We start from the raw sequence: 23,269 nt of genomic DNA on the forward strand, positions 1-23,269 counted from the left end.
GCCCGCCGCTCGCCCCGCCCCGGAGAGAGCGACACGCGGGGCGGGGGCTGGGGGGGCTGGAGGGGGCGGGCCGCGGCGACTTCCCGGAGCGGCGGAACCGCTGAGGTCACCCTCGCCGCCCCTTCCCTGGCCGCCCCGCCCCCGCGACCCGCTGGGCCGTCCTGCTCCCCGCCAGCTAAGGCGCCGCGGCAGGGGCTGGGTGCGGGGTGCGGTGGGGGGCACCCTCTCGCGATACTTGGCCGTCTCGGCCTCCGCGTCGCTCGGGGGGTCCCGACTGGGCCAGCTGGGAAGGGACCCGTTCCGAGGGTCCACTCCCACCCCATCGCGCGTCCGAGCGGTCACCCGAGGGCGCGGCCCGGCTCCCGGGCTCCTGCCACCGCGCGGGGCGCTGGCCCTGAGACCGGGGCGGGGGCGCGTGGGGGGCGAGGCTTCCTGGGTCTTGAAAGGATGACATCCCTTCGCCGGGAGCCGCCTTTGGAGTGTAAGTGATTTCAGCCGTGACCTCCTCCGGACACCCCAGCGGCATCTCGACCTTGGGGTCCAGAAGGGGGCACACGCCCTCGGCGTCTCCTGGGTGCCAGGCACGCTCAGCCGTGCCCGGGACACGGGGATCCCGCCGGCCCGGCAGACGCGGGACCCGGGAAAACGCGGTAAAGGAGGGGCCCTGGGCGCCCGCGCTGCACGGGGCGGGGTGGGCGCCCAGGGGTGGAGGCCGCGCGCTGGGCCTTGACCCCCGCGGAGCAGGGCGGCCCGGTGGAAGGTGTGGGGCAGGGTCCCTAGTTCCGCTGGGAGAGTGGTTTAGGGAGCCTGGGGCCCCACTGCGGGGTGGTGCACTGCGGGCCACGATGGTTTCCCGGGACAGGGCCGGCGGGTGGGACGGCCCGGGCTCAGGGCTCTGGAACTGCCCCTCGTCTTCTCTGCACCCCAGTGCTGCTCTCGTCACCCCCATCCGGGCGGGGCGGGGAGGTGGGTGCCCAGGCCGGAGGTGAGTCGGGACGGCAGCCCCGAGCCCCCACCCAGCACCCCTCAGGGAGCCGCAGAGACGGAGGGTGAGAGGGTCCTGGGTGGCTGCAGGGCTGGCGAGGTCCCCAGGCAGGGCGGGCCGGGGGGGCCTGCACTTCGGTGGGAGCAGCGGTGGAGGAGGCTTGATTCCCAAGGGTAGGAGGGCGGGGAGGAGCCCCCCGTGGGGGAGGGCCCACGCGGTGCGTTGGGGGCCCCAGGGGCGGCCAGGGGCCTTGGGGCGCACCTGTGTGACAGCCACCCGCATGGACAGAAGATCACATACTGTAGTGAAAAGTTATTTGTTTGCCCAAATTAAAATCCTACCAGGCACGCCCGTTTGTGTTTGCTGACCTGCCGCTGTGGTGTCCAGCCCGGGAAGCACAGCACAGTCCCCAACCTCGGCGGCCGGGGGACAGCGGTCCCCGCCCAAGCCTGCGCCGCCCCCCACACACACCCAGCGCCGCCCCCCTGGCGCCCCTGCGCCGGAGAGCTGGGTTCCAGGAGCTGAGCGCACAGGTGCCCTGGGGTCTGCCGTCGCCTCCTTCCCAGCCTTGGGACCCTAGACGTCCTCCCCAAAACGGGGACAGCGTCTTTGTTGAAGACGCCCGGGAACGCTGTCCCCACGCCTGTCCCCTCGGGAGCCCCGCGGCCTCCCGCTCACCTCTCCCCTGCCCTCACCCTGGCCGGCGCTCGGCCCCTTCAGCACCCACCCCCGCGTTATCCTGGTCCCACGCGCGCCTGCGGCCTGTGCCAGGAGCGCAGGGTCTGTGTTCACGGCCAGCCCTGGGTGCCTAGAAGAGGGCAAACAAGCGGGACACGCTGACCGCGTGGCGTGCTGCCAGCCGTTAGCGGCCCGAGCCTCGGTGGCACTGCCCCCCGGCCCGAGTCCGAGGGACAGGGCGGAGGCCACGCCCGGCAGCCCCCGCCGCAGGCCTGGGTGCCGTTTGCTGGCAGCACCAAGCCCCCCGGGGCACGGCAGGGGTCAAGGGCACGGTCTGCGGGAGGCCAGGGCAGCCCCACGTAGAGGGGGCGGCACTGCACTGGGGGTAGGAGGGGCAGGGCCGAGTTCAAGACCCCCGCCCCGACCGGCACCCCCACCTTAGCGGCCCAGCCTTAGCGCCGCCACCACGGGGTCTGCAGACCTCGGCCCCCCGTCTCCGGGCCCGTGTGGCCCAGGGGTGACCAGTGCAGAGCGGGGCTGAGTGGGCCTCTGGAGCGCTCGGGCTGCCATCTGGCCTGGGGGCTGCCCGGCCCCGCCCTGCAGCTGCTGCGGAGAACAGGCTGTCCTGCCCCCCTCGCGGCAGCTGCGGAGGTGACAGGGCGGGAGGTCCCTGCACTGCCGGGGGGGGGTGGGCAGCAGCTTTTGTGGGCAACATCTGGCCAAGGAGTGCTCCAGTGGCCCAGCAGCGTGGACAGATGGGGCTGGGCCCTCTCCTTGCACCTCTGCCCGGGGACGGGGTGGGGGAGAGGGGCTGTTCTTGAGGAGGGGGCCCTGCTGGCCCTCTGGGAGGCCAGGGCAGGAGGGGTGCGGGCCCAGGGCCAGCGGGTGAGCAGGAAGGCCGGCCCGCGGGAAACCTCTGGCCGGGACAGGCCCGGCAAGGCCGCCAGGCCCGGGAGCGGCCTGGGCAATGCCTCTGCCACGAGGGGGCGCCCTCCAGCCTGCTTGGCCTGCTTGGCCTCGGCGCGGCGCTCGCCGTCCTCTGGCCGGGAAGCTGGAGGTGGGGGGTTCCAAGGGGGCCAGGAGGTGCTGGGCACAGTGGACAAGCGGGATGTCCCAGGGGTCCCCAGGCGGCCCGCAGGGAAGGTTGGCCAGGCGGGGGGCAGAAGTGGGGTGCCCAGGCTCTGGGGGAGGGTCTGCATGGGCTGGGACAGCTGTGCTGGGGTGGGAGGGACAACCCCCCCAACCCCCCACCCCTAGCCCCCAGCCCCCACCCCCCGCGCAGCCAGCCTGCCCTCGCCCGAGCGGCCCCCTCTGAGACCAGAGCCCAAGAGGCAGGGATGGAGCCCCGAGTTGCCGGTACAGGCTGGGCTGACCCAGGCCGGGCAAGGCCCCGGCCCAGAGAACCTGCTGACCGCCCCCTGGTTGACCCCCGACCCTAGATGGGAAACAGAAGTGACAGCCCCCCAAATCCGTACAGCCCTGGCGGTGACTGCCAGAGCCCCCCCTTCCCGAGGATTATCGGAGGCCTGGGCAGGGCCGGGCAGCCGTTTAGCCCACCCTCAGGACCCCTCTGGGAGCTGCCCCTCCGTGGACTGCGGGTGCGAGGTCCGCCGTGGCCTCGCGGAGTCCCCGGTTGCTCAGTCGGGTCACAGCCCGCAACCCCAAACACCGGGAGCCGGGTCCCTCATGTCCACACGGCATGGGGGTGGGTCCCCCCGCCTGGGGTGCCCCTCTCACCACGCAGGGTCCCCACTGCCCCCGGGTCTGGGGGTTCCTCTCCCAGCCGGCCTTCAAGGCCCACCTCAAGCCTGACCTCCGGGGGGGCCCTCCCTGGGCGGGGGTCTTGGGCCTCTGAGCCCCCCACCCCGGGCTCCGGCACCCAGTGCAAGGCCAGCGGACGAGCCCCTCCGGCCCCCCCGCTGGGGCACCGCAGCCGGGGCAGAGCAGCGGCGGCGTCCCCGCGGGGACACTGAGGCCCGGGGCGGGCGGCGCGGCCGGGGCTGGCCCGGGGCGCGGGGGCGGCGGAGGCGGATGTGGGCGGGCGGCTCCGGGCGCGGGGGCGGGCCGGGGCGGGGCGGGCGGCGCAGGAGCGAGCGCGGCGGGCGGCCGGCCCAGCGCAGCCAGCGCAGCCGGGAGCGGCCGGAGCGGCGGCGACCACCCCGGGCGGCGGCCAGGCCCGGCCCGAGCCAGCGCCCGCCCGCCCGCCGCGGCCCCCCGCCCGGAGCGACGCGGCCCGAGCGCGCCCGGGATGCGCAGCGGCGGGCGCCGGGGGGCCCGGCCCGGCTAGGCCTGCGCTCGCGGACGCGGCGCCCGGTGAGTCCCGCGGCCGCCCGGCGGGGCGGGGCCCGGATTTCCTCCCGCCGGGCCCGGGCGCTTTGTTCCCGCCGGCCGGCGGGCGCGGGCCGCGGCGCAGCCCGAGCGGAGGCCCCGAGCAGGAAGTGGCCGAGCGGCGGCCGCGGGGAGGGCGCCGGCGGCCTGGGGTGCGGGCCTCCCCGACCTTGGGGCGGCCGCCGGGGTCGGGCGCTGCCCTGCGCGGGGCCTGCGGGGCCCAGTGGCGCGGCGAGGCGGGGAGGCGCTGGGCAGCCGCGGCCAAGTGTGGGTGGGCCGGCCCCCGCTCCCCCAGCCCGGCAGCTGGCCCGGTGGCAGGCCAGGCGGCCCCCTACCCCAGGCCAGGGGCCTCCCTCTGGGGCCCCCAAACTGCTTTCTGGGCCGGGTGGGCTCTAGGGGTGCCGCCCACCCATCCCAGAGCCCCGGGCCTGGAGGGTGCTGGGGCTGGCCCCAGACTGGGGCGTCCCAGGGCAGCTGATGACCCGTCCCGGGGTGGGCCTGGGTCCTGAGTGGCCCCGCCTTGGCTCCAGGCCCCTGCCTCCCCCAGGCTCACGCTGAGCGAGTCCCAGCGCGGGTGGGTGGGTGCACGTGGGGGCTGCGTTCCTGCCCCAGGGGCCGCGCAGAGCGGGGCCTAGAGGAAAGCGGTGACAGTTTCAACAGCGGGCACTCGTGAGGCCGACACACGTGGAGGCCAGGGCGCCAGGCGGGTGGCGCGCGGGGTGTGCGCGGGTGTGTCTTCACCCACACTTGCTGCTGAGCTTGCGACAGGTGTCCGACGCTGTGGGCACCAGGTCCCGTGGCACGGGGCTGGGGCGGGGGGCATCGAGAGGCCCCTGAGCGCGCCCCCCGCCTCTCGGCCGCGCCTCTGGGGTCTCCCAGCTCTCGCCCCGAGCCGCCGCACCCAGCTCTGTGTGCTTTCCTCGGACCCACCTCCAGGCTCGTTGCCCTCGTGTCCTCCCTGCCCTGGGGGGGGCGGGGAGAGGGGCTGCTGGCTGCCCTCTTCAGTTAGCATAGGACAGTCGATGCAAAGCTGTCCTCCGCAGGCGCGGCCCGGGCCTCAGGAGCGGGGGAGGTGGGCTGGCGGGAGCGCCTCCAGGCAGGCTGTGGAAAGGCCCACGCTGCAGTCAGTTCCACGGGGGTCTGGGGGAGGTCTCTCCCAGGCCTGCTCTCTGGAGGGCCCATCCAGGGGAGTAGCAGGGGGCTGCTCACAGGAAGAGAACCCCAGAGCCGGTGACGTGGAGTCCGGGTTTTGAGGGATGCCTAGGAGCTCATCCAGCAGGGTCAGTGTGGGGAAGGCCACGCAGCTTGAGCGAGGGCCGGCTGGTGGGCCGCCGCCCGCACCCCCCACCCCAGTGCCTCCTGAGTGCCATAACTGTGGGTCTGAACCACCGCAGCCCGGGCCCCGCGCTGACGGGGCCAGTGTGAACCTCTGTTTGTCCCCAGCGCCCAGCACCGGACCTGGACAAACCAGAGGTGCCTGGTCCACGGGGGCCGAATGAATGGGCCAGTTTCAGCCGGCCGGGGCGCTGCGGTTTAGGCGGGCCTGGGGGTTTTCGTGGCGAGGGTTTTCCCATCGCTCAGGACAGCCTGTGCTCGCGGCTCTGCGGTCCACGCAGTGGAATTTCTCTCCTCCGCCAGTCTGGGGCTCGCCCCGGGGACCCAAGCCTCTGGGTAGAAACGGCCCCGAGAACAGGCAGGGGTCGGTGCCAGCGGGCAGTGGTCCACAGCCCAGCCTGGGGGTCAGGGAGGCTGGGCTGGCCCGTGGGGGCAGGGGCCAGGGAGAGGGAAGGGGGCAAGGCGAGCGGGGCCGGGGGAGGGGGTACCCCAGCCGGGAGCGGGGTGGGGAGTGAAGGTGGGGGGCGGGGGGCACCAGGCCAGCAGGGGCGGGGCAGCCCTCGTGCCGGGCGCGGCCTCACACCTGCCCTGCTTCTTCCAGCAGCTGCGGGCAGGCCGGCTGGGCTCCCGGAGACCCCGTCCTAGCAGGAGCCTCGCGGGGACGTCGGGCCGCAGCGGCCGCACCGCCGGGCACCATGAGTGACGTGGCCATCGTGAAGGAGGGCTGGCTGCACAAGCGAGGTCAGTGCGTGCTGGGCGAGGCCTGGGCTGCGGGAAATGCGCCTGGGGGCCCGGGCAGGTGCCCTCTCCTCGCCTCCTGGGTGCGAGACCCTGAGCCTCCAGTCCTGCCTGCTGCTCCTCAGGAGGCTGTCCTGTTGTTCTGGCCTCCGGTCGGCCAGGCCCCACGTCCATGTGCCCAGAGTGCCTCTTCCTCCACACCCGTTTCCTCCCACACCAGCAGCTCTCCACTCCTCACGCTCTGCAGAGACCGTGCGAGGGACCCTTCCCCAGGGGGCTGCAGGGGAGCCTCCGATGTGAGTAGAGTAGATGTGGAGGCAGGGCAGACATGGGTGTCACCAAACATGGGGTATCGCAGGATGCATAGGAGCTCGCCAGCAGAGCAGGCGTGGGAAGCTGCAGGAGTGGGAAGGAAAGTGATGGCGTGGCCGAGATGAGACCCGGGGGCCACAGAAGGGCTGGCGTGGGGGAGGAGGGCGTGGTTAGCTGTGTGTTCAGCTTCGACAGTTGCGGGGTCTGCTCTCCGGGCGCAGGGCAGAGCCAGGAGGCAGCGGCGCCTGAGGTCTGCAGGGAGCGCCCCCCCTGCCCTGCCCCGGGGTTCCTGTGCCTGCTGCCCCCCCTGGTCCCCTCCTGCTCCCTGGGGGTCCCCTGTCTGGGCCACCCCTCGAGGACGGGGCCTCCCTGCCGTGGCCCCGGGCCCCGTTCACTCTGCCTGGCGGCAGCACAGCAGACATGCTGCTGGGGCCCGAGCTCTGTCCTCGGTTGGCGTTGGTTGATCGACAACTAGGGTTGGGGCTGATGGGGGACGCCCGCTCTCGGGGCAGCACCAGCCGGTGGGGTCGGCAGCCGGAGGCACCTTCCGGGGGCCAGTGGGACCCCGGGGCCGCCCCGTCATGTGTCCCTCACAGGTGTAATCGGTGAGGGGGCGGGGCGGGCAGAGGCTTTCTGGAGGGAAAGGGCGGTTTTGGGGGGCTCTGATGGGCTCTGGCCCTCCTGCCCCGGCCCCGCTCTGGTGGAGGAAGGACACCGAGGGCCGTGCGGGTGGCGACGGGTACGGGGGGCGGCCAGGGCCGGAGCAGGCGTCTGTGCCCGGGGCCGCCTGCACTGTCCTCGAGGACATCCACTCCCTGCGATGCGCCCCGGGGCCACCAGATCCCACCTTGCCCGTCTGCGCTCTCACTGTCCAGTGGATTCTCGTTCTTCCGTCTGTCAACCCGTCTATTTATTCTTCTGTCCCACAAACGTTTCGTCTTTTCCTGTGTGCTGTGGGCGTGGGGTTGCCCTGTGGGGGAGACAAGCTGTGAACCCCCAAGCGCATCAGCAGGAACACGGGGGCCACCCTGGATGGGGAAGCCTGTGGGAGAGCCTCTGAGTGACGCCTTAGACAGGGAGCTGCAGGTGCAGGTCCTTAGAGGAACAGGAGGAGCTGGGGCTGGCATGGAGAAGTGGGGCTGGCATGGAGAAGCTGGGGCTGGTAAGGAGAAGCTGGGGCTGGCAGAGAAGCTGGGGCTGGCAGGGAGAAGTTGCGGCTGGCGGGGAGAAGCTGGGGCTGGCAGGGGAGCCGGGGCTCCCGCCCTTCACTGCTGAAACTGGCCTCATTTGTTTCCGCCTCGTCCGGCAGCCCCGGGAGCTCCCTGCTGTAGCTGTTGCTTTGCTGTCCTGTCAGAAGTGGGGAGAGGGTGGGCCTGGGTTCGACGTTGGGGAGTCGGGGGCGACCCCCCGGTGTGACGCTGTTTCCCGAGACGGGAAGTCATCTTCCTGGGGGGCGGGCGGGCAGAGCACGGGAGCCCTGGCGTGGCTCGGCCTTGTGGAGTCGCAGCGGTGGACGTGGGCGTCAAGCGCCACGCGGCGGGCATGCGGCCCCCGTGGTCCCGCCTGGTGTCCACGTCGCCCCCGCTCCGCCCGGAGGCCAGGGCAGCCTCGCCGCCGCCTCCTGCTTGTCGCAGCCGTTCTGGAAGGTCCCAGCCAGCGCCGCCTCTTCCGAGAAGCCTCAGGCCCCTCCCGGCCGCCGTCTCCCCCTTACCCTGCTGAAGGCCCCCCACTGACCCCTCCACGCCCGCAGCCCCTCGTGGGGACGGCAGAGGGAGTGACCCGGGCAGGGCTGGCCCCTGCACAGCACCCGGACGCGCAGGCGGCCATGCTCCAAGACAGAGCGGAGGACAGAGGCACAGGCCGGGGCGGGGGGCTGGGGAGCAGGGGCTGGGGGTCCTAGGCCCGCCTGGGAGTGGGCGGTGGGCTCTGCAGGGAGGGCCCAGCCCCGCCCGGTACCCTCCTCCCCGGGCCTGCCGGGGTCCATCCCAGGGATGGGGGCAGCAGGGCGGCCCTGTCCCCCGGGGCCCAGCCCCGCCCTTCGCAGACCCCCAAGCGTGCCCCCAGGTCCTTCCTCGCTCCCTGCTGCTGGGGAGGTGGGCCTGGCCCCGAAGGGCCATTACCCCATGGCTGGTGGCTGAGTGACCGTCCTGGCCTGCTCGGGGGCCAGGCCACTGTGGGAGCAGCCTCGTGCGCTGGCCGCTGCGCTGCCGCGTGGGGGGCTGGCCTGTGGGGCTCGTGCTGCCGCCGGCGCCAGGCCGGGTTCTGTGGGGCCTGGTTGGGACGCCGCGAGAGGGCCCACCCCCGGCCAGGGCAGCCCCAGCCACGGGCGGGGGCTCGCGGGTGAGCCCTGCCCGGGACCCTTCCTCGACAACTTTGTCTTTAAACGCTGTGGCTGTTTAAAACGTGAAGACGCCCGGCCGGGACGCCAGCCCGGCCTCCGTGGACCGTGGCCTCAGTGCGGGGACCCGGCAGGGGGCCTGGGTGCGGGGTGGAAGGGGCCGGGCTGGCGGGGTGGGGCGGGCACTGGCCATGGCATGGGGGATGCAGAGCTGGGGCACTGCGGCCTGCAGGATGGGAGGCCCCGGGACCCGGCCCACACTGGCCTCTGGGGGTCCGAGCCCTGGGAGCTGCTGAGGGAGGGGCCTCCCTCCTGGAGTGGACCAGCCCCCGGGCCGCGCCGCTCCCAGCCTGGGCCGGACCCTCAGCAGCTCAAGGCCCCGACCAGAGAGCCCCACCCCTGTCTCGGGAGACCCCGAGTGCAGTGCGGCTGCCTGGCTCCCGGGCGCCCGCCTCAGCGCCCGCTGCTCCCCACGTATCGGTGTTCCGATACGCAGTTCCGGCGCAGGCAGGTGCGGTCTCACCCGCGGCCCTCACCCGCGGCCCTGCCGTCCAGCTGGCCCCCGGCTGCCGCGTGGTGCCCCTAGGCCGCGTCCAGGAGGCTGTGGCCGCTCGGGCTCCTGGGGAGGCAGGGCAGGGCAGGCCCCCACGTGGCGGCGTGGAAGACGACGGCGGGGGCTGGGCCGTGACGGGAGGGGCGCCGGGCCCAGGCCCGCCTGAGTGGTCGGTGGCGGAAGGACACGCCTGGGGCAGGGGCGGCGGGGCGTGGGCTCGGCCAAGGCGAGGCGGCCGCGTTTCCTGTTTGTGCGTCGCGTTCTGCCTTCAAAACAAGCGGCAGAAGAGGAAGCCGAGGCAGCCCGGGCCGGGGCGAGGGTCATTCCAGCTCGCCGGGGCGGCCTGGGCGGCGAGCGCCCCCTCCCCCGGGGCTCGATGGGGACGCCGGGGGCGCCCAGGAGGGGTGGGGAGGAAGCCGCGGCCAGGGCCGCTTGCGTCAGGCCGGGTTCCTCGAAGGCCGCGGTGCGGGAGCGCTGGCTCCGGCCGCGGCTGGCGTCCCCCGCTGGGCACACCCTGGCCAGGCTCGGGGCCAGGCCCTCCGCCTCCAGAGCGGCAGCTGCCTCCTGCGCCCGCCCCCGGGGCCGCGGCCACGCTCCGTCACGGCGCCCGCGCCCGCCTGCGCCCACCAGCTTGGGGGGCCCGGGGCTCCTGTGGGTTGACCCGGCCAGCCCTGGGAGCGCGGCCCCGCGCAGCCCCTCTTTTCTGCCCCACGGAGGGGCTGGCATGTGCTGCGAGGCGTTGGGTTTTGATTTCCTGTTTCCGAACACTCCTCGGCAGCCCTGGGCGGCTGGCACTCGCGCCCAGGCTCACCTGTTCACGGGCCGTGCCTCAGTGGGTCTTGGGAAGACAGGCCGCCGTGGTCAGCCGCGTAGCACTGGCCCACCTCCTTGGCTCCTGTCCTCACCTGCCTCCCGGGCCTCGGTCTCCCCCTTCCACGAGCGATCCGGGCTCTGCCGCTGGCTGCCCCGCTGGGCGCGGCGGGCCGGGCCGGGCGTCTCTGTGGCACGCTCTGGCTGTCCTTAAGCACGTGTTTCTCTTGGGAGGCGAGTGGGGGCGGCCTCGTGGGGGGCTCTGCCCCGTGGAGCCGCGTCGCCTTGGGCTGCCCTGGTTTGCAGGAGGGCGGCCTGGAGAGCACCTGGGTCCATGGCCCCGACCTGGGAGAGGTGGGTGTGCTTCCAAGGCCCTGGAACGGGGGTGCTCGCTGGCGACGCCGGGGGCTTTGGGGAGGACCCCAGGCGCTGGGTTCACGCTCGGGCCGTGTGGAATGGGCACGCAGCTCGCCCCTGCCCTCACGCTGCCCGCCCTGCGCAGCCACGCTTGCGACAAGAGTGAGCCAGGGTGACCGCCCCGAGGCCGAGGACGTCACGCCCACTGCCCCTCCACGCCCCGGCGGGGGCTTTCCCTGGGTGTCGGGGGCGGCCTGGCCCCCTGGCCAGCACGCAGCCCATGCTCCCGGGCCTCTGGCCCCACCTGCCCCTGACTTCGAGGGTCCCCTTGCCTGGGCCTCAGTTTCCCCAGGAGCTCGTGGGCACAGCGGACCCTCCTTCCTGGGGTGAGGCGAGATTGGTCCTGGGTCGGGGAGCCTGCGTCCTTTGCCCCCACCCCCAAGGAGACCCCGCGGTGCAGCTGCAGGAAGGTCATGGCCGCTCGGCTTCGCTCAACCGAGGGCCGGGCACCCCCTTCTCACCCCCTCACCCCACAGCCCCCACGCCCTGTCCTCAGCCTGTGGCCAGGAGCCTGGCCGGAGCTGTGGGACACGGAGCCACCTGAGCACAGCCCGTACTGGGGCAGGAATGATGGGGCGCGTGCCGCCCACAGCCCACCTACACAGACCACGACTCACTGCCTGCTGCCCACCCACTGTCTGCCCACTGCAGCCCCCCCACCCGCTGCCCCCCCACCGCAGACCACCATCTACTGCCCATCCACTGCGGCAGACCTACTGTGTGGCCCACCCACTGCCCACCCTCCTGCTGCCCACCCGCTCTGCAGCCCCCTGCCCGCCACCCGCCAGTGGCTGTGAGGATGGAGCAGCCTCCCGTCCGCGGTCAGCGGGGCCCCTGCTCAATGTGCTGGAGAAGGTAAATGGGGCCCTGACGGCCGCCGGTGGAGGTGGCGGCGGGGGGCCGCGCGGTGGCCGCCGTCAGCTGGCGCCGCTCCCCAGGCCTGCTGGGGCCCACTTTTCTGTGCAAAAACAGCTCGGTGCCGCCTGGCGCGGGGCCAGCGCCTCCCGCCACCGCCGCGGCAGCAAAGCGTCTACCCAGCAGTTTTCCTGAGAACCGGGGGCTCGGGGAGCCTGGGGGCGGGCGGGCCGTGCCTGCTGCCCCGCGGTGGGTCAGGCCAAGGATGGCCCCCGTCGGGTGCCCGCTCATCCTGGCCTGGGTGGCTTGACCCCAGCGAGGCCCGGGACACGGGGCCGGATTGTGGACAGGCGGCCATGGCCCTGCCCTTTGCCCCCCGCGCTGCCCGCCACCCTGAGGGGCTGGCTCGGGGGCTGGGGGAGGCCCCTCCCCCTGCCTGGGGGTGAGTGGGCGGGACAGGGGTGCGCATGGTGGGAGGCGCCCCCGGGGCCGCCAAGGGGGCTGGACTGGGGGCTGAGGGGCCGAGGGGGTCGGCCAGTGGCGCCTGCTCCCTGCCCCGCGGTCACTCCTGCTCCGCCAGGGTGGGGCCTGAGCCTCGGGGTGGGGTGGTCCCGCGCGGCCCAGCGCCTTCCACGGCACCCACCCCCAGCTGGCACGGCCGCACGCACGAACTCCTCACCTTGGGGCTGGCAGTGGCACCCATGGGGGCTTCGCGCTCAGCTCGCAGGTGGGAGCATGGCCGTGTAGGGTGGGGGCGAGGGCAGGAGCGAGGACTCTCTGGCCAGCCCGCCTGCCCCCTCCTGGGGGCCGAGTCTGGGTGGGGAAGTGAGGCAGCGGGAGACCCCTGCCCTGCGCGCCCTCCCCGCACTCACCCATCCTCGGGGGCCTCGGACCCCCGCGTCCTGCCGGCTGAGCTCAGGAGGCGCTACTGTCTGCTGCCGATGAAGGCAGGGTGCCCGCCGGGGTCCCCGACTCAATCCTCGTGCCTCCTGGAGGGGGCTGTGAGGGTGGGGCGGGCCCGGGGCACCTGCCAAGCTCTGTCCCTGAGCACCCTTTAGCCATGGTAGGTGCTGGGTGGGGGCAGTAGGGGCTGGGGAGGGGGCTGAGCCCCAGGACTCCTCTTGGAAAACCCACAGTGGTGAGCATGTGTCCCCAGCCCCATCCTGGTGTCAGCAGGGCTGGGTGCCCATGAGCTCGTGGGGTGCAGACTCAGGGTCTGGGTGCCCTGTGAGCTCGTGGGGTGCAGGCTGGCAGGGGCCGGGTGCCCTGTGAGCTCATCGAGTGCAGACTCACTTGGTCTGGGTGCCCTGTGAGCTCATGGGGTGCAGGCTGGCAGGGGCCGGGTGCCCCATGAACTTGTGGGGTGCAGACTCATGGGGTCTGGGTGTCCCGAGAGCTCATGGGGTGCAGGCTGGCAGGGGCCGGGTGCCCCGTGAGCTCGTGGGGTGCAGGCTGGCAGGGGATGGGTGCCCCATAAGTTTGTGGGGTGCAGGCTGGCAGGGGCCGGGTGCCCCATGAGTTTGTGGGGTACAGGCTGGCAGGGGCCAGGTGCCCTGTGAGCCCATGGGGTGCAGACTCATGGGGTCTGGGTACCCTGTGAGCTCGTGGGGTGCAGGCTGGCAGGGGCTGGGTGCCCTGTGAGCTCGTGGGGTCCTGGCATCCTGCTTGGGGGTCGTGCGACTGGTGGCCTCGCCCGCCAGGTGGGGACAGGCCGCCTTTGGGACGGGCAGGCGTGGGTGGGGGGCACGGAGCCAGCAGGGCCACGCTGGGCTCCACGGAGGCCAGCAGCAGTTGGTGAGTCAAGATGGATTTCCACCGCGCAGCGCGGGCCGTCGCTCTCTCCGCTCAGTTAGCGTCCCGGGGAGCGGCAGCTGGCGGGAGGGGAGGCTCTCCATCAGGGCCCGACAGCGCCAGACTGCGCCAGGCGGGGGGGCGCGGGCGGGGCGGACCCCCGGAGGAGCAGCTCGGCTCGCTCTCACGGAGCTCCTGTGGCCGGGGTCTGGGAGGGTGGGGGGCTGCGCGGGCATGGGGGGCCGGGGCGCCACGCGGGTGTGGGGCGGGGGCCCGGGCAGGAGCGGGTGTGCGAAGGTGGCTGCACCACAGCCCAGAGCAGGGGGCTTGGAGGCCGTTTGCTGCCGTTGGGGTGGGGGACCCATCTGTGGGGCCCCAGGACCCTCTCCTCCCGAAGCGGTCACGAGAGTGGGCAGGGGCGGGTGCTGGCTCTGGGGGCCCAGAGGAGGCCGAGGGGTGCGCTGCTGTCGGGGAACGGGGGCGCCGGGGCCCCTGGAGCCTGCGCCTGCGGGCTGCTCCCTGGTGGCTCGAGGCGGGCGGCTTGCCCTCCTCTGTAGGTGGGCTCCGGGGCACTCCCCGCCGTCGGTCCAGCCCCCAGGGCCTGCTGAGGCTGTGGGGGCCGCGTGGGGATGGAGGTCGCCAAGAGGCGTCCCCCATGGGTCCCGCAGGCCCCCCGGGTTGCTGGGGAAGTGGGCTCGTCTGCGGTGGGGTCCAAGGACGACCCCAGAGCCCATGACCCCTGCCGGCAGCTGCATCCTGCACCGGGCTGGGGCTGCGGGGGCGGGCGGGGACCTGGCGCCACTGCCCTGGCCGTTTCGGGGGGCTCTGGGGATGCCCACACTTGCCCAGTGGCCCCTTCGCCGTGGCCCCCAGAAGGCCCCAGAATCCCCCCCGACCCCCGCAGGGGCGTCCTAGCCCACTGCCTCATGCTACGTGCCCGGGACAGGGGGGCAGCCAGGCCCGGCAGCCCAGACTGCCCCCACGCCCCCCGGGACCCCTCCCGGATCAGCTCCCGCGCCCACCCGCCCCCGCCCCTCGGTGAAGCAGTTGCCTAATTAGCGAGTTCCCCGTTGTTCAAACTCCTTGCTCGGCGAAATGCAAATGCGGCGCTTTTTTCCGGGTGTCAGTATGAAAAATGACGGTCGCCGGAACAGCGCGGGGGACAGCTGCTCGGCTCCTAGGAGGCTGCGCCTGCTCCCGGCTGCTGCGCCAAACTTCAGGGAGAACTTTCCCGTCGTGGCGGGCGCGGGGCGGGCTGCGGCCTGGGGCCTCTGGACGGTGCGTCCGGGCCGTGTCGCCGTGTGGACTGACCCGCCGAGCCCCAGCCCAGGCCCCTGTAGCTCCCCCGCGTCGCCGGGCCCTTCCCTGCTGGCCCCTGCGCCCTGTGCGTCCAGCCAGCCCACTCTGCCCCTGCCACGGCCTTGGGCGGTCCCAGGGTGGCCGGGAGAGCCCTTGGCCCTGAAGGCTGGGGGCTGTACCCGGCCCTTGAGCTGCTGCCGTCGGCCTTGGGGGCCGGTTGGTGCCGCCTCCTCCAGTTAGCTCTCCTGGGTTACCCCGGCTGCCCCCGCAGACACCAGTCAACCCGGTCCCGCTCCCCCCCACCCCTGCAAGCCCTGCTCACCGCAGTTTGCTCGCGCTCAGGTGCGCGCCTGGCCCCTTCGGGTACAGTGGGGCGGGCTTTCCTGGCGGCCCAGAGCGCAGCCACCGCCCGCCCGGCCTCGGGGTCAGTGCCGAGGTCTCGGCGTCCTCGGCGTGCGGCCCGCGGCTGATTCGTGGCGGGGCGGGGGTCGGCGGGGACTGGGCGTGGCCCGCGCCCCTCACGCCCGCCCTTCCAGGGGAGTACATCAAGACGTGGCGGCCGCGCTACTTCCTGCTCAAGAGCGACGGCACCTTCATCGGCTACAAGGAGCGGCCGCAGGACGTGGAGCAGCGCGAGGCCCCCCTCAACAACTTCTCCGTGGCGCGTGAGTGCCCCGTGGGCGGGCCGAGGGGACCCCTGCCGGGCACGGGCGCACCGTGGCCGGACTGCACCGACAGGCGCCCGTCGCCGAGCTGCCCCAGGCCCGGGGTCCGGGGTAAGAGGAGGCCGGCGGGCCCACCTGGGGGCTTTGCCAGGACTCAGTGGCCCTCCAGCCCCTCGAGCCTCAGGCGCAGCAGTGGAGACAGCCGGATGAGTGGGGGCACCGGGCGAGGGAGGCCCACGCGGCCCCTCCCCCAGCCTCACGGCCCCTCCCCGACCCCCAGAGCCCCCTGGTTGGGGCAGGGCTGCGGGGTGGGGACAGAGGGGGCGTAGCCGGGGAGGCTGGCAGCCCCCGCGGGGGAGGGGGGCAAGGACGCTTTCTCCAGGAGGCACGGCGGGGGCTCCCTTGAGGCCCTGGCCCCCAGCAGGAGGGCCGCGGGGGCCGCTGGCCTGCGGGCACTTCCCGCGTCCCGGCCCGTGTGGCCCAGGCACCCTCCCCGCAAGCCTCAGACCTGGGGCCTGCTCGCTCAGGCCCTCAGCGGTGACCAGGGTGGGGGGCTAGGGTGTCAGGGGACCCGGCTCACCTGCCCAGGTGTGTGCAGCATCAGCGTACCTGCACGCGGCCGGCCCTCAGCCAGGGCCCCGGGGGGTGTCCGTAGCAGGCAGCATGCACGCAGCCGCGGGTGCTCCCTGCCCTGCTCCATCGGGAGGGACCCTGCGGCTCGCGGGGTGGGATGGGGTTTCCCCGATTGGGGGTCGCGGCCGGGGTGGGCGGGCACGGGGTGTGGTCGCAGCCGCTCGCCTGCCCCGCCCAGAGTGCCAGCTGATGAAGACGGAGCGGCCGCGGCCGAACACCTTCATTATCCGCTGCCTGCAGTGGACGACAGTCATCGAGCGCACCTTCCACGTGGAGACGCCCGAGGAGCGGTGCGGCCGGGCGGCACAGGGACGCCGAGGCGGGCTCGGGGCAGCGCGGGGCCGGGGGGCCGCCCCTGCAGGGCTCGGGGCCGGGGCGTCCCTGCTGTCCAGGAGGCGGGCGGGTCCCGGGGCGGACCCCACGCTGACGGCGCCCCTGAGCGCGTGGTGGGGGGCAATGCTGCCGCAGGGCGCGGGGCCGGCCGAGTGGGGTGCGGCGTGCAGCGCCCTCGCCACCTGACCGGCAGCCCCCCCTGGCCGACCGGCAGGGAGGAGTGGACGACGGCCATCCAGACGGTGGCCGATGGGCTCAAGAAGCAGGAGGAGGAGGAGATGGACTTCCGGTCGGGCTCGCCCAGCGACAACTCGGGCGCCGAGGAGATGGAGGTGGCGCTGGCCAGGCCCAAGCACCGTGTGGTGAGGACCCTGCCCCGACCCCGGGGTCCCCCGTACCCCAAAGCCCGGGTGCTGGGAGCTGGGGTGCAGCTCTGTGCTCTGAGGGGCCCTGGCCTGTGCAGGACCCTCCAGGCACCTGGCGTCAGCCTGCACCCCTGGCTCCGGGGCAGGGGGATGGTGGGACCCCCGCTCGGGCTCCGTCTCTGCCCCTGACCCTGGGCTCCGGCCCCCCGCCCCAGACCATGAACGAGTTCGAGTACCTGAAGCTGCTGGGCAAGGGTACCTTTGGAAAGGTGATCCTGGTGAAGGAGAAGGCCACCGGCCGCTACTACGCCATGAAGATCCTCAAGAAGGAGGTCATCGTGGCCAAGGTGAGGCCGCCGCCCAGCCCCGCGCTGGCCCCGCTCGCCCCTCGGCTCCCCGGCTCTGCCCCCTGCCCCCACTCGCAGCCCAGCCTGCTGGTGCCCCCAGGCCCGCCCGCCCACGTGGCCCCGCCCCCAGGCCCACCCCCTCACCGTCCACCCCCCGGGCCTCCCGCAGGACGAGGTGGCCCACACCCTCACCGAGAACCGTGTCCTCCAGAACTCGCGGCACCCCTTCCTGACGGTGAGTGGCCCCGGGGCTGTGCCCGGGTGCGGCCTGGCCCTGCCTGGGCCCCGACCTGGCCGAAGGGACGGCAGGGCTGGGGGGCCTGGACGGTGGGCCGGTCTTGCCAGCAAACCCGTGGGGGGGAGGTGGGAGCAGGGCAGGCGTGGGCCCTTCCCGCCCTGCGCAGGCTGGAGCCTCCCTGGCGTCCGGTCGGGGGCGGCTCTCTGTTCCGGGCAGGAGTCACCCCTGGACACCCCCTTTGGAGCCAGGCCTCGGGGGTGGGCAAGGAGCCCCCGCCCAAGGGCCGCAGCCTGGCCCAGCAGGGGGGCCTCTCCCCTGGGGCCTTGGAGCTGCTGACCGCCTCCCTGTCGGGCGTGGGCCATCCCCGTGCCCAGCGCTTCTTCTGAGACCTGCTCTCGCCCCCGGAGCCTCAACCCAGCCCGGGAAGCTGCCTGGCTCATCTCTAAACGGGGCTCCAGGGCTCTGCCCGAGCTCCTGGCGCGTAGCCGGGGCGTCTGGCCGCGAGGGCCGCGCTCAACGGCGTCCGTTCCAGGCCCTGAAGTACTCCTTCCAGACGCACGACCGCCTCTGCTTCGTCATGGAGTACGCCAACGGGGGCGAGGTACGGGCCGCGGCGGGGGGGCACCCCTCCCGGAGGCGGCTTCTGCGGGCCCTGGGGCGGCTCGGGGCCGGGGCAGACTCGCCAGGTGGAGGGGACGGGCGGGCGGGCGGGCTGTGGTGCCGGCGTGGGGGCCTGGCATCGCCACGCGCCAGCCTCCTGCCCTGGGCAGGACCAGCACCCGGGGCGGGTCCAGCCCGCGGTGGGGTGGGTGGTGGGAGGCCAGGCCCGCCTGAGCCCCCCGCCCCGGCAGCTCTTCTTCCACCTGTCGCGGGAGCGTGTGTTCTCGGAGGACCGGGCCCGCTTCTACGGTGCCGAGGTGGTGTCGGCCCTGGACTACCTGCACTCAGAGAAGAATGTGGTCTACCGCGACCTCAAGGTGGGCGGCGGCCGGCGGGCTGCGGGCAGGCGCTGACGGGCGCTGGCGGGCTGCAGGCGGGCGCTGGCGGACTGCGGGTGGGCACTGACGGGCGCTGGCAGGCGCTGACGGGCGCTGGCGGGCTGCGGGCGGGCACTGATGGGCGCTGGCGGGCGCTGACGGGTGCTGGTGGGCTGCGGGCGGGCGCTGGCGGGCGCTGGTGGGCGCGGGCGGGCGCTGACGGGCGCTGGTGGGCCTTCGCCGCAGCTGGAGAACCTCATGCTGGACAAGGACGGGCACGTCAAGATCACGGACTTCGGGCTGTGCAAGGAGGGCATCAAGGACGGGGCGACCATGAGGACCTTCTGCGGGACGCCCGAGTACCTGGCCCCTGAGGTGCCCGCCGCTGCGCGCCCACCCGCGCCCTGCCCGCGCACGCCCCAGCTGAGCACCCGCCCGAGCACGCCCCAGCTGAGCACCCCGCCCGAGCACCCACCCCCCAGCTGAGCACCCGCCCGAGCACGCCCCAGCTGAGCACCCGCCCGAGCACCCCCCAGCTGAGCACCCGCCCGAGCACCCCCCCAGCTGAGCACCCGCCCGAGCACCCCCCAGCTGAGCACCCCGCCCGAGCACCCCCCAGCTGAGCACCCGCCCGAGCACCCCCCAGCTGAGCACCCGCCCGAGCACCCCCCAGCTGAGCACCCCGCCCGAGCACCCCCCAGCTGAGCACCCGCCCGAGCACGCCCCAGCTGAGCACCCGCCCGAGCACGCCCCAGCTGAGCACCCGCCCGAGCACCCCCCAGCTGAGCACCTGCCCGAGCACCCCCCAGCTGAGCACCCGCCCGAGCATGCCCCAGCTGAGCACTCATGGCTGAGCTCCCCCATCCAAGCACCCTCCAGCTGAGCACCCGTGTCTGAGCACCCCCCGTTAGAGCACCCCCCGCCCGAGCACCCTCCAGTTGAGCGCCCCTGTCCAAGTGTCCCCAGCTGGGCACCTGTGTCCGAGCACCCCCCAGCTGAGCACCCACGTCCGAGCACCCCCCAGCTGAGCACCCATGTCCGAGCACCCCCCAACTGAGCACCCCTGTCCAAACACCTTCTGAGCATCCCCCAGCTGAGCACCAGTGTCTCAGCACCTTCACCCGAGCACCCATCTGAGCACCCTCATCCAAGCAACCCCCACCCAAGCACCACCCCCCGGGCGCCCCTCCCCTCCAGCACCCCTGCCCCGCCCGCTGACCGCCCGCTGACCGCCCGCCGGCCGCCGCAGGTGCTGGAGGACAACGACTACGGGCGCGCCGTGGACTGGTGGGGGCTGGGCGTGGTCATGTACGAGATGATGTGCGGCCGCCTGCCCTTCTACAACCAGGACCACGAGAAGCTCTTCGAGCTCATCCTGCTGGAGGAGCTGCGCTTCCCGCGCACGCTCAGCCCCGAGGCCAAGTCCCTGCTCTCGGGGCTGCTCAAGAAGGACCCCAAGCAGAGGTGGGCGCCGCGCGGCCCGGGTGCCAGCCCAGCCCCCCGCGGCCGGCGCGTCACCCCTCACTGTCGCCCCAGGCTCGGCGGCGGCGCCGAGGACGCCAAGGAGATCATGCAGCACGGCTTCTTCGCCAGCATCGTGTGGCAGGACGTGTACGAGAAGAAGGTGGGCGTGCCGCGTGCCCGCGCCAACAGGCGCCCTGCTGTCCCGGCCCGCGTGCTCACGGCCCACCTGCGCGCCCTCGCTCCCCGCCCCACGCGCCCTCTCCCCAGGCCTGGCTCCCCGTACGCACCTGTGCCCCAGTGGGTGCCAAGAGGACCCTTGTGGTCAGGACATGTGCCCTGGGCCACCTCCGCCTCGCTCCCGCCGGGGCTCACGCCTGCGTGGAAGGGTGGGGTGGCCGACGCACCTGTCCCTTGCCCTCTACCAGTTCTTCTAGCTGTCCAGCCTCAATTCTCCTGCTGCAGGGAGAGCCCACCTGCTTTGTGGGTGTGCAGGGGTGGGGGTGGGGAGACGTTCCCTAGAGGAGGCGCCCGCCTCCCACACGCCTCTTTCGTGGAGTCCTTTAGTTGTCCCTCCCCCTTTGAGGGACCCCGGAGCCCCAGCCCCACTGTTCCTGGCTGGGGTCTTGGTTCTGGCACTGTTGGTGCTGAGGCTGCGTGCTCTGCACCAGCCCTCTGGGGGTGCTGCAGGGGGCTGGGGTTGGGGGTGGGGGGGTGCGGCGCCCCACAGTTCCCTTCATGTCCTGGGGGCCCCAGCCCAGCCCTGGCTCCTGTCTGACCCTCTGCTGGGGAGTCGTGCTCGCGGGGCCCTGGTGGGGTGGGGGCGGGGCGCCTGGCGGGGGGGCCCAGCCCCTGCTGCCGTGTCCTGAGGTGGGAGCTGGCGGGGAAGGACCCTTGGAGCCCCTTGCTGGCCAAGCGTGGGCGAGAGCAGCTCCCTGGGTGGAGTTGGGGCGCCCAGGGCCCCCACAGGAGAGGATGCAGGTGGAGCCCACGGAGCCGTGGTTCTAGGGGTGGGGGGCCGCCCCGGACAAGGTACCCCCCACCCCGCCCTGCCCTTGGGGTCTCGGCAGTTTGGCCCTTTCCTGGCTGTCCGCGTGAAAGCCCCAGGGTGTGGGCGCCTCACCAGGCCGAAGCCCATGACCCCCGCCCGCGTCCCCCCGCAGCTCAGCCCGCCCTTCAAGCCCCAGGTGGCCTCGGAGACGGACACGAGGTATTTTGACGAGGAGTTCACGGCCCAGATGATCACCATCACGCCGCCTGACCAAGGTGAGGCCCAAGCCGCCGTGGACGTGTGGTCCATGCAGGCCTTTAAAGGCCACCCCAGGGGGGCGGGCAGGGCGCCGGGCTGAGCCGCGCCCTCCCCGCAGACGACAGCATGGAGTGCGTGGACAGCGAGCGGAGGCCCCACTTCCCGCAGTTCTCCTACTCGGCCAGCGGCACGGCCTAGCGGCCCAGCTGCGGGCCCGGCCTGCCCGACCCCGGCTCTCCGAGGCGCCTCAGCCCCCGCCCCGCGGGACCCTGCGGCGTGCACCCCACCAGGGCCCTGCACCAGCGCTGCGGAGAAACGTGTCCTGCGGGTTTTCTTAATTTATTTCATCTGGTTTGTCCGCGGCGGTGGCCCCGGCCTCGAAGCACCTGGGCTAACCTGGGGACCCCGGACCGCTCCCGCGGCGCCAAGGCCCGGGCGAGACAGGGGCGGGGCAGAGGCCAGACTGGGCCTGCGACAGGACACCCCGGTGCCCCTGCCCTGGGCGCACTTGCTGTGCGGACGCTTCCTTCTCTGGCCGCCCGCTCCTCCCACCGGCCCGGCGGGGCGCCCCCCGCCCCACTTCCTTCTGGGCGCAGCCCTGGGGCTTCCCCGCCGGTCCCTGCCAGAAGCCGCTGCTGCACCTATGGCGTTTTTTTTGTTTTGTCTTGTTTTTTACAACATTCAATCTTAGTATTTTTACTATTACAATATGAAACTTCCCCCCAAATTCTTCAATAAAAACTGCTTTTCCAGTTTGCGGCTGGTTAGCTGGGGGCGGGTACCAGTGCCTGCGGCCCTTCTCAGGACCGGGCGGGGGGGGGGGGGGGGGGGGGCACACCCTCGGGAGAAGCTGCCCTGCGGGGAGGAGAGGCCCTGGGCAGGCCTGGTCCCCTTGGGAACCCCTCTTCTGCGGTCAGAAGGGCCCCGGGCTTCGCCCCCAGCCCACACTCCTGGGCCCAGAGCCGGCAGCAGGGAGGGGTGGCGAGCCGGGGGCTTCGGCCTCGTGGTCCCCCCCCCCCCCCCCGGGGTCCTGGCCAGGGCTGTGGCCACCGCTTCCCCCAAGGGCCACCTTTGGGGCGCGCTGGGCAGGAGCCCACTCGGAGCCAGGCCCCGTCCCCAGGAGAGTCCTCGGGGAGGAGGTGGGAGCGGGCCGGATTCGGGGTACACCGTGGGAGCCCCGTGCCCCGCGGCCCCACCCCGAGCCCCTCAAGCCTCCGGGGTGCCGCCACCCCCACTGGGAAGGCGGGGAGGGGCGTGCAGGGGCCTCCCTCCCGGGGCCGGCCCTTCGGGGGGCGGTCGTGCGGCGGCCCAGCTAAGGGGCCTTGGCCTGGCCAGACCCCCGACCCTGCTCCCTTTCTGCGCAGGCGCGAGGCCCCGCAGGGCTGGGCGCGGCCGCCCCCTGGCGGCCCCTGGCGGCGCTGCGCGCTGGGCCCGGCCGCGTGGGCGCGAACGCCGCAGCTCCTCTACTGGGCGGCAGGGGGTGTCCAGGCAGTGGGGGGGTGCCCTCCCGGCGTGGGCGGCGGGAGCAGGAGCCCCGGGGCCTCTGCCTCCTGCTGGGGGTGGGTGAGGGCGACCCGCTCTGGCCCTAACAGGGACAGGACCCCGCAGGCACGCTGGGAAGGGGCTGGGGGCCGCGCCGGGGTGGGCGGGCAGGCCAGGCAGGCTGAGCTCCGCGGCCCCCGCCCCGGCGCTCCTGCTGGAAGTCCGGCAGGAAGGGGCCCCGGCGGCCTGGGGGCCACCCACCGCCTGCGCTGGACAGGCCCCGGGTTCCAGGCTGCCTGGGAGGACGCGCACCTAGAGGCGGCTTTGGAGGGGAGACGGGCCCGACCTCAGACTCGCGACGCGGGCCACCTAGACCCGGCAGGCGCTCGGGACTGCTTCTCCACAGAGCGCTGCCCGAAGCTCCGCTGGGGTGTGGAAATGACACTGGTGCTGGTGGCCCCAGGTGGGGTGGCGTCCTCCAGGCCTGCCTGGCAGCGGAGTGGTGTCAAGGGCCAGCGGGGCCGCGGGCAGGGGCAGGGGCCCTCCCACCTCGGGGGATACCTTGGGGACAGCCCTGCAGTGCACAGGAGGCTCCCCAAAGGGCCTTGGTAAAGCGTGAATGCGTGGAGCCTCGGGGTGCCCTGCCTTCCCTGCTGCTCCAGGTCGGGCCATATGCACGGGAGGCCAGGTGACAGGCAGCTGCAGGCCAGGGCAGGGGCAGGCAGGGGCGCCAGAGGCCGAGCTCCATCTTGGCTAGCGAGGGCAGACCTGGGGTGCAGCGGGGAGCCTGCCTTCTCCGGGGCAGGGCCCCCCACCCCGCTCAGGCCAGCTCAAGGCCTGCCCAGGAGAGGCGGGACCGGAAGGCACACGCACCCTTAGCTCTTCTAAGCTGGCAGGCGTGAGCGGGTGGCGCTCTCCCCCAGAGCCCGGGAGCCGTGCGGGTTGATGCTTCCGTGGCCACAGCACCTCGTCTTCCAGCCGTTTCTAAAGACTTTTCCAGCACTGGTTTTGAGCAATTAGGGCATTATGTGCCTTGGTGCCATTTTGTGTGGGTTTATTGCACTTCTGGACACTGTGGGT

The 23,269-nt window shown here is 73.4% G+C and overlaps 1 protein-coding gene across 2 annotated transcripts; it reads left to right on the forward strand.

Moving 5' to 3' along the window:
- Positions 1-61: 61 nt before the first annotated feature.
- On the forward strand, positions 62-21,459 carry AKT1 (AKT serine/threonine kinase 1). Of its 2 annotated transcripts, none has more exons than XM_058290914.2 (14): positions 62-481; positions 5,931-6,067; positions 14,976-15,104; positions 15,916-16,027; positions 16,285-16,432; positions 16,651-16,782; positions 16,952-17,017; positions 17,553-17,621; positions 17,872-17,997; positions 18,244-18,372; positions 19,247-19,461; positions 19,534-19,621; positions 20,622-20,724; positions 20,826-21,459. In XM_058290914.2, exons 2-14 carry the CDS (start codon positions 6,022-6,024, stop codon positions 20,903-20,905), a joined length of 1,443 nt encoding a protein of 480 aa, XP_058146897.1. In that variant the 5' UTR covers positions 62-481; positions 5,931-6,021; the 3' UTR covers positions 20,906-21,459. The 2 variants fall into 2 exon arrangements, with proteins under 2 accessions (XP_058146897.1, XP_058146891.1); XM_058290908.2 differs by lacking the exon at positions 62-481 and adding an exon at positions 3,916-3,976.
- Positions 21,460-23,269: the final 1,810 nt, after the last annotated feature.

Source organism: Dasypus novemcinctus, chromosome 3, assembly GCF_030445035.2.
Source record: "Dasypus novemcinctus isolate mDasNov1 chromosome 3, mDasNov1.1.hap2, whole genome shotgun sequence".
Taxonomy (NCBI): Eukaryota; Metazoa; Chordata; class Mammalia; order Cingulata; family Dasypodidae; genus Dasypus; species Dasypus novemcinctus.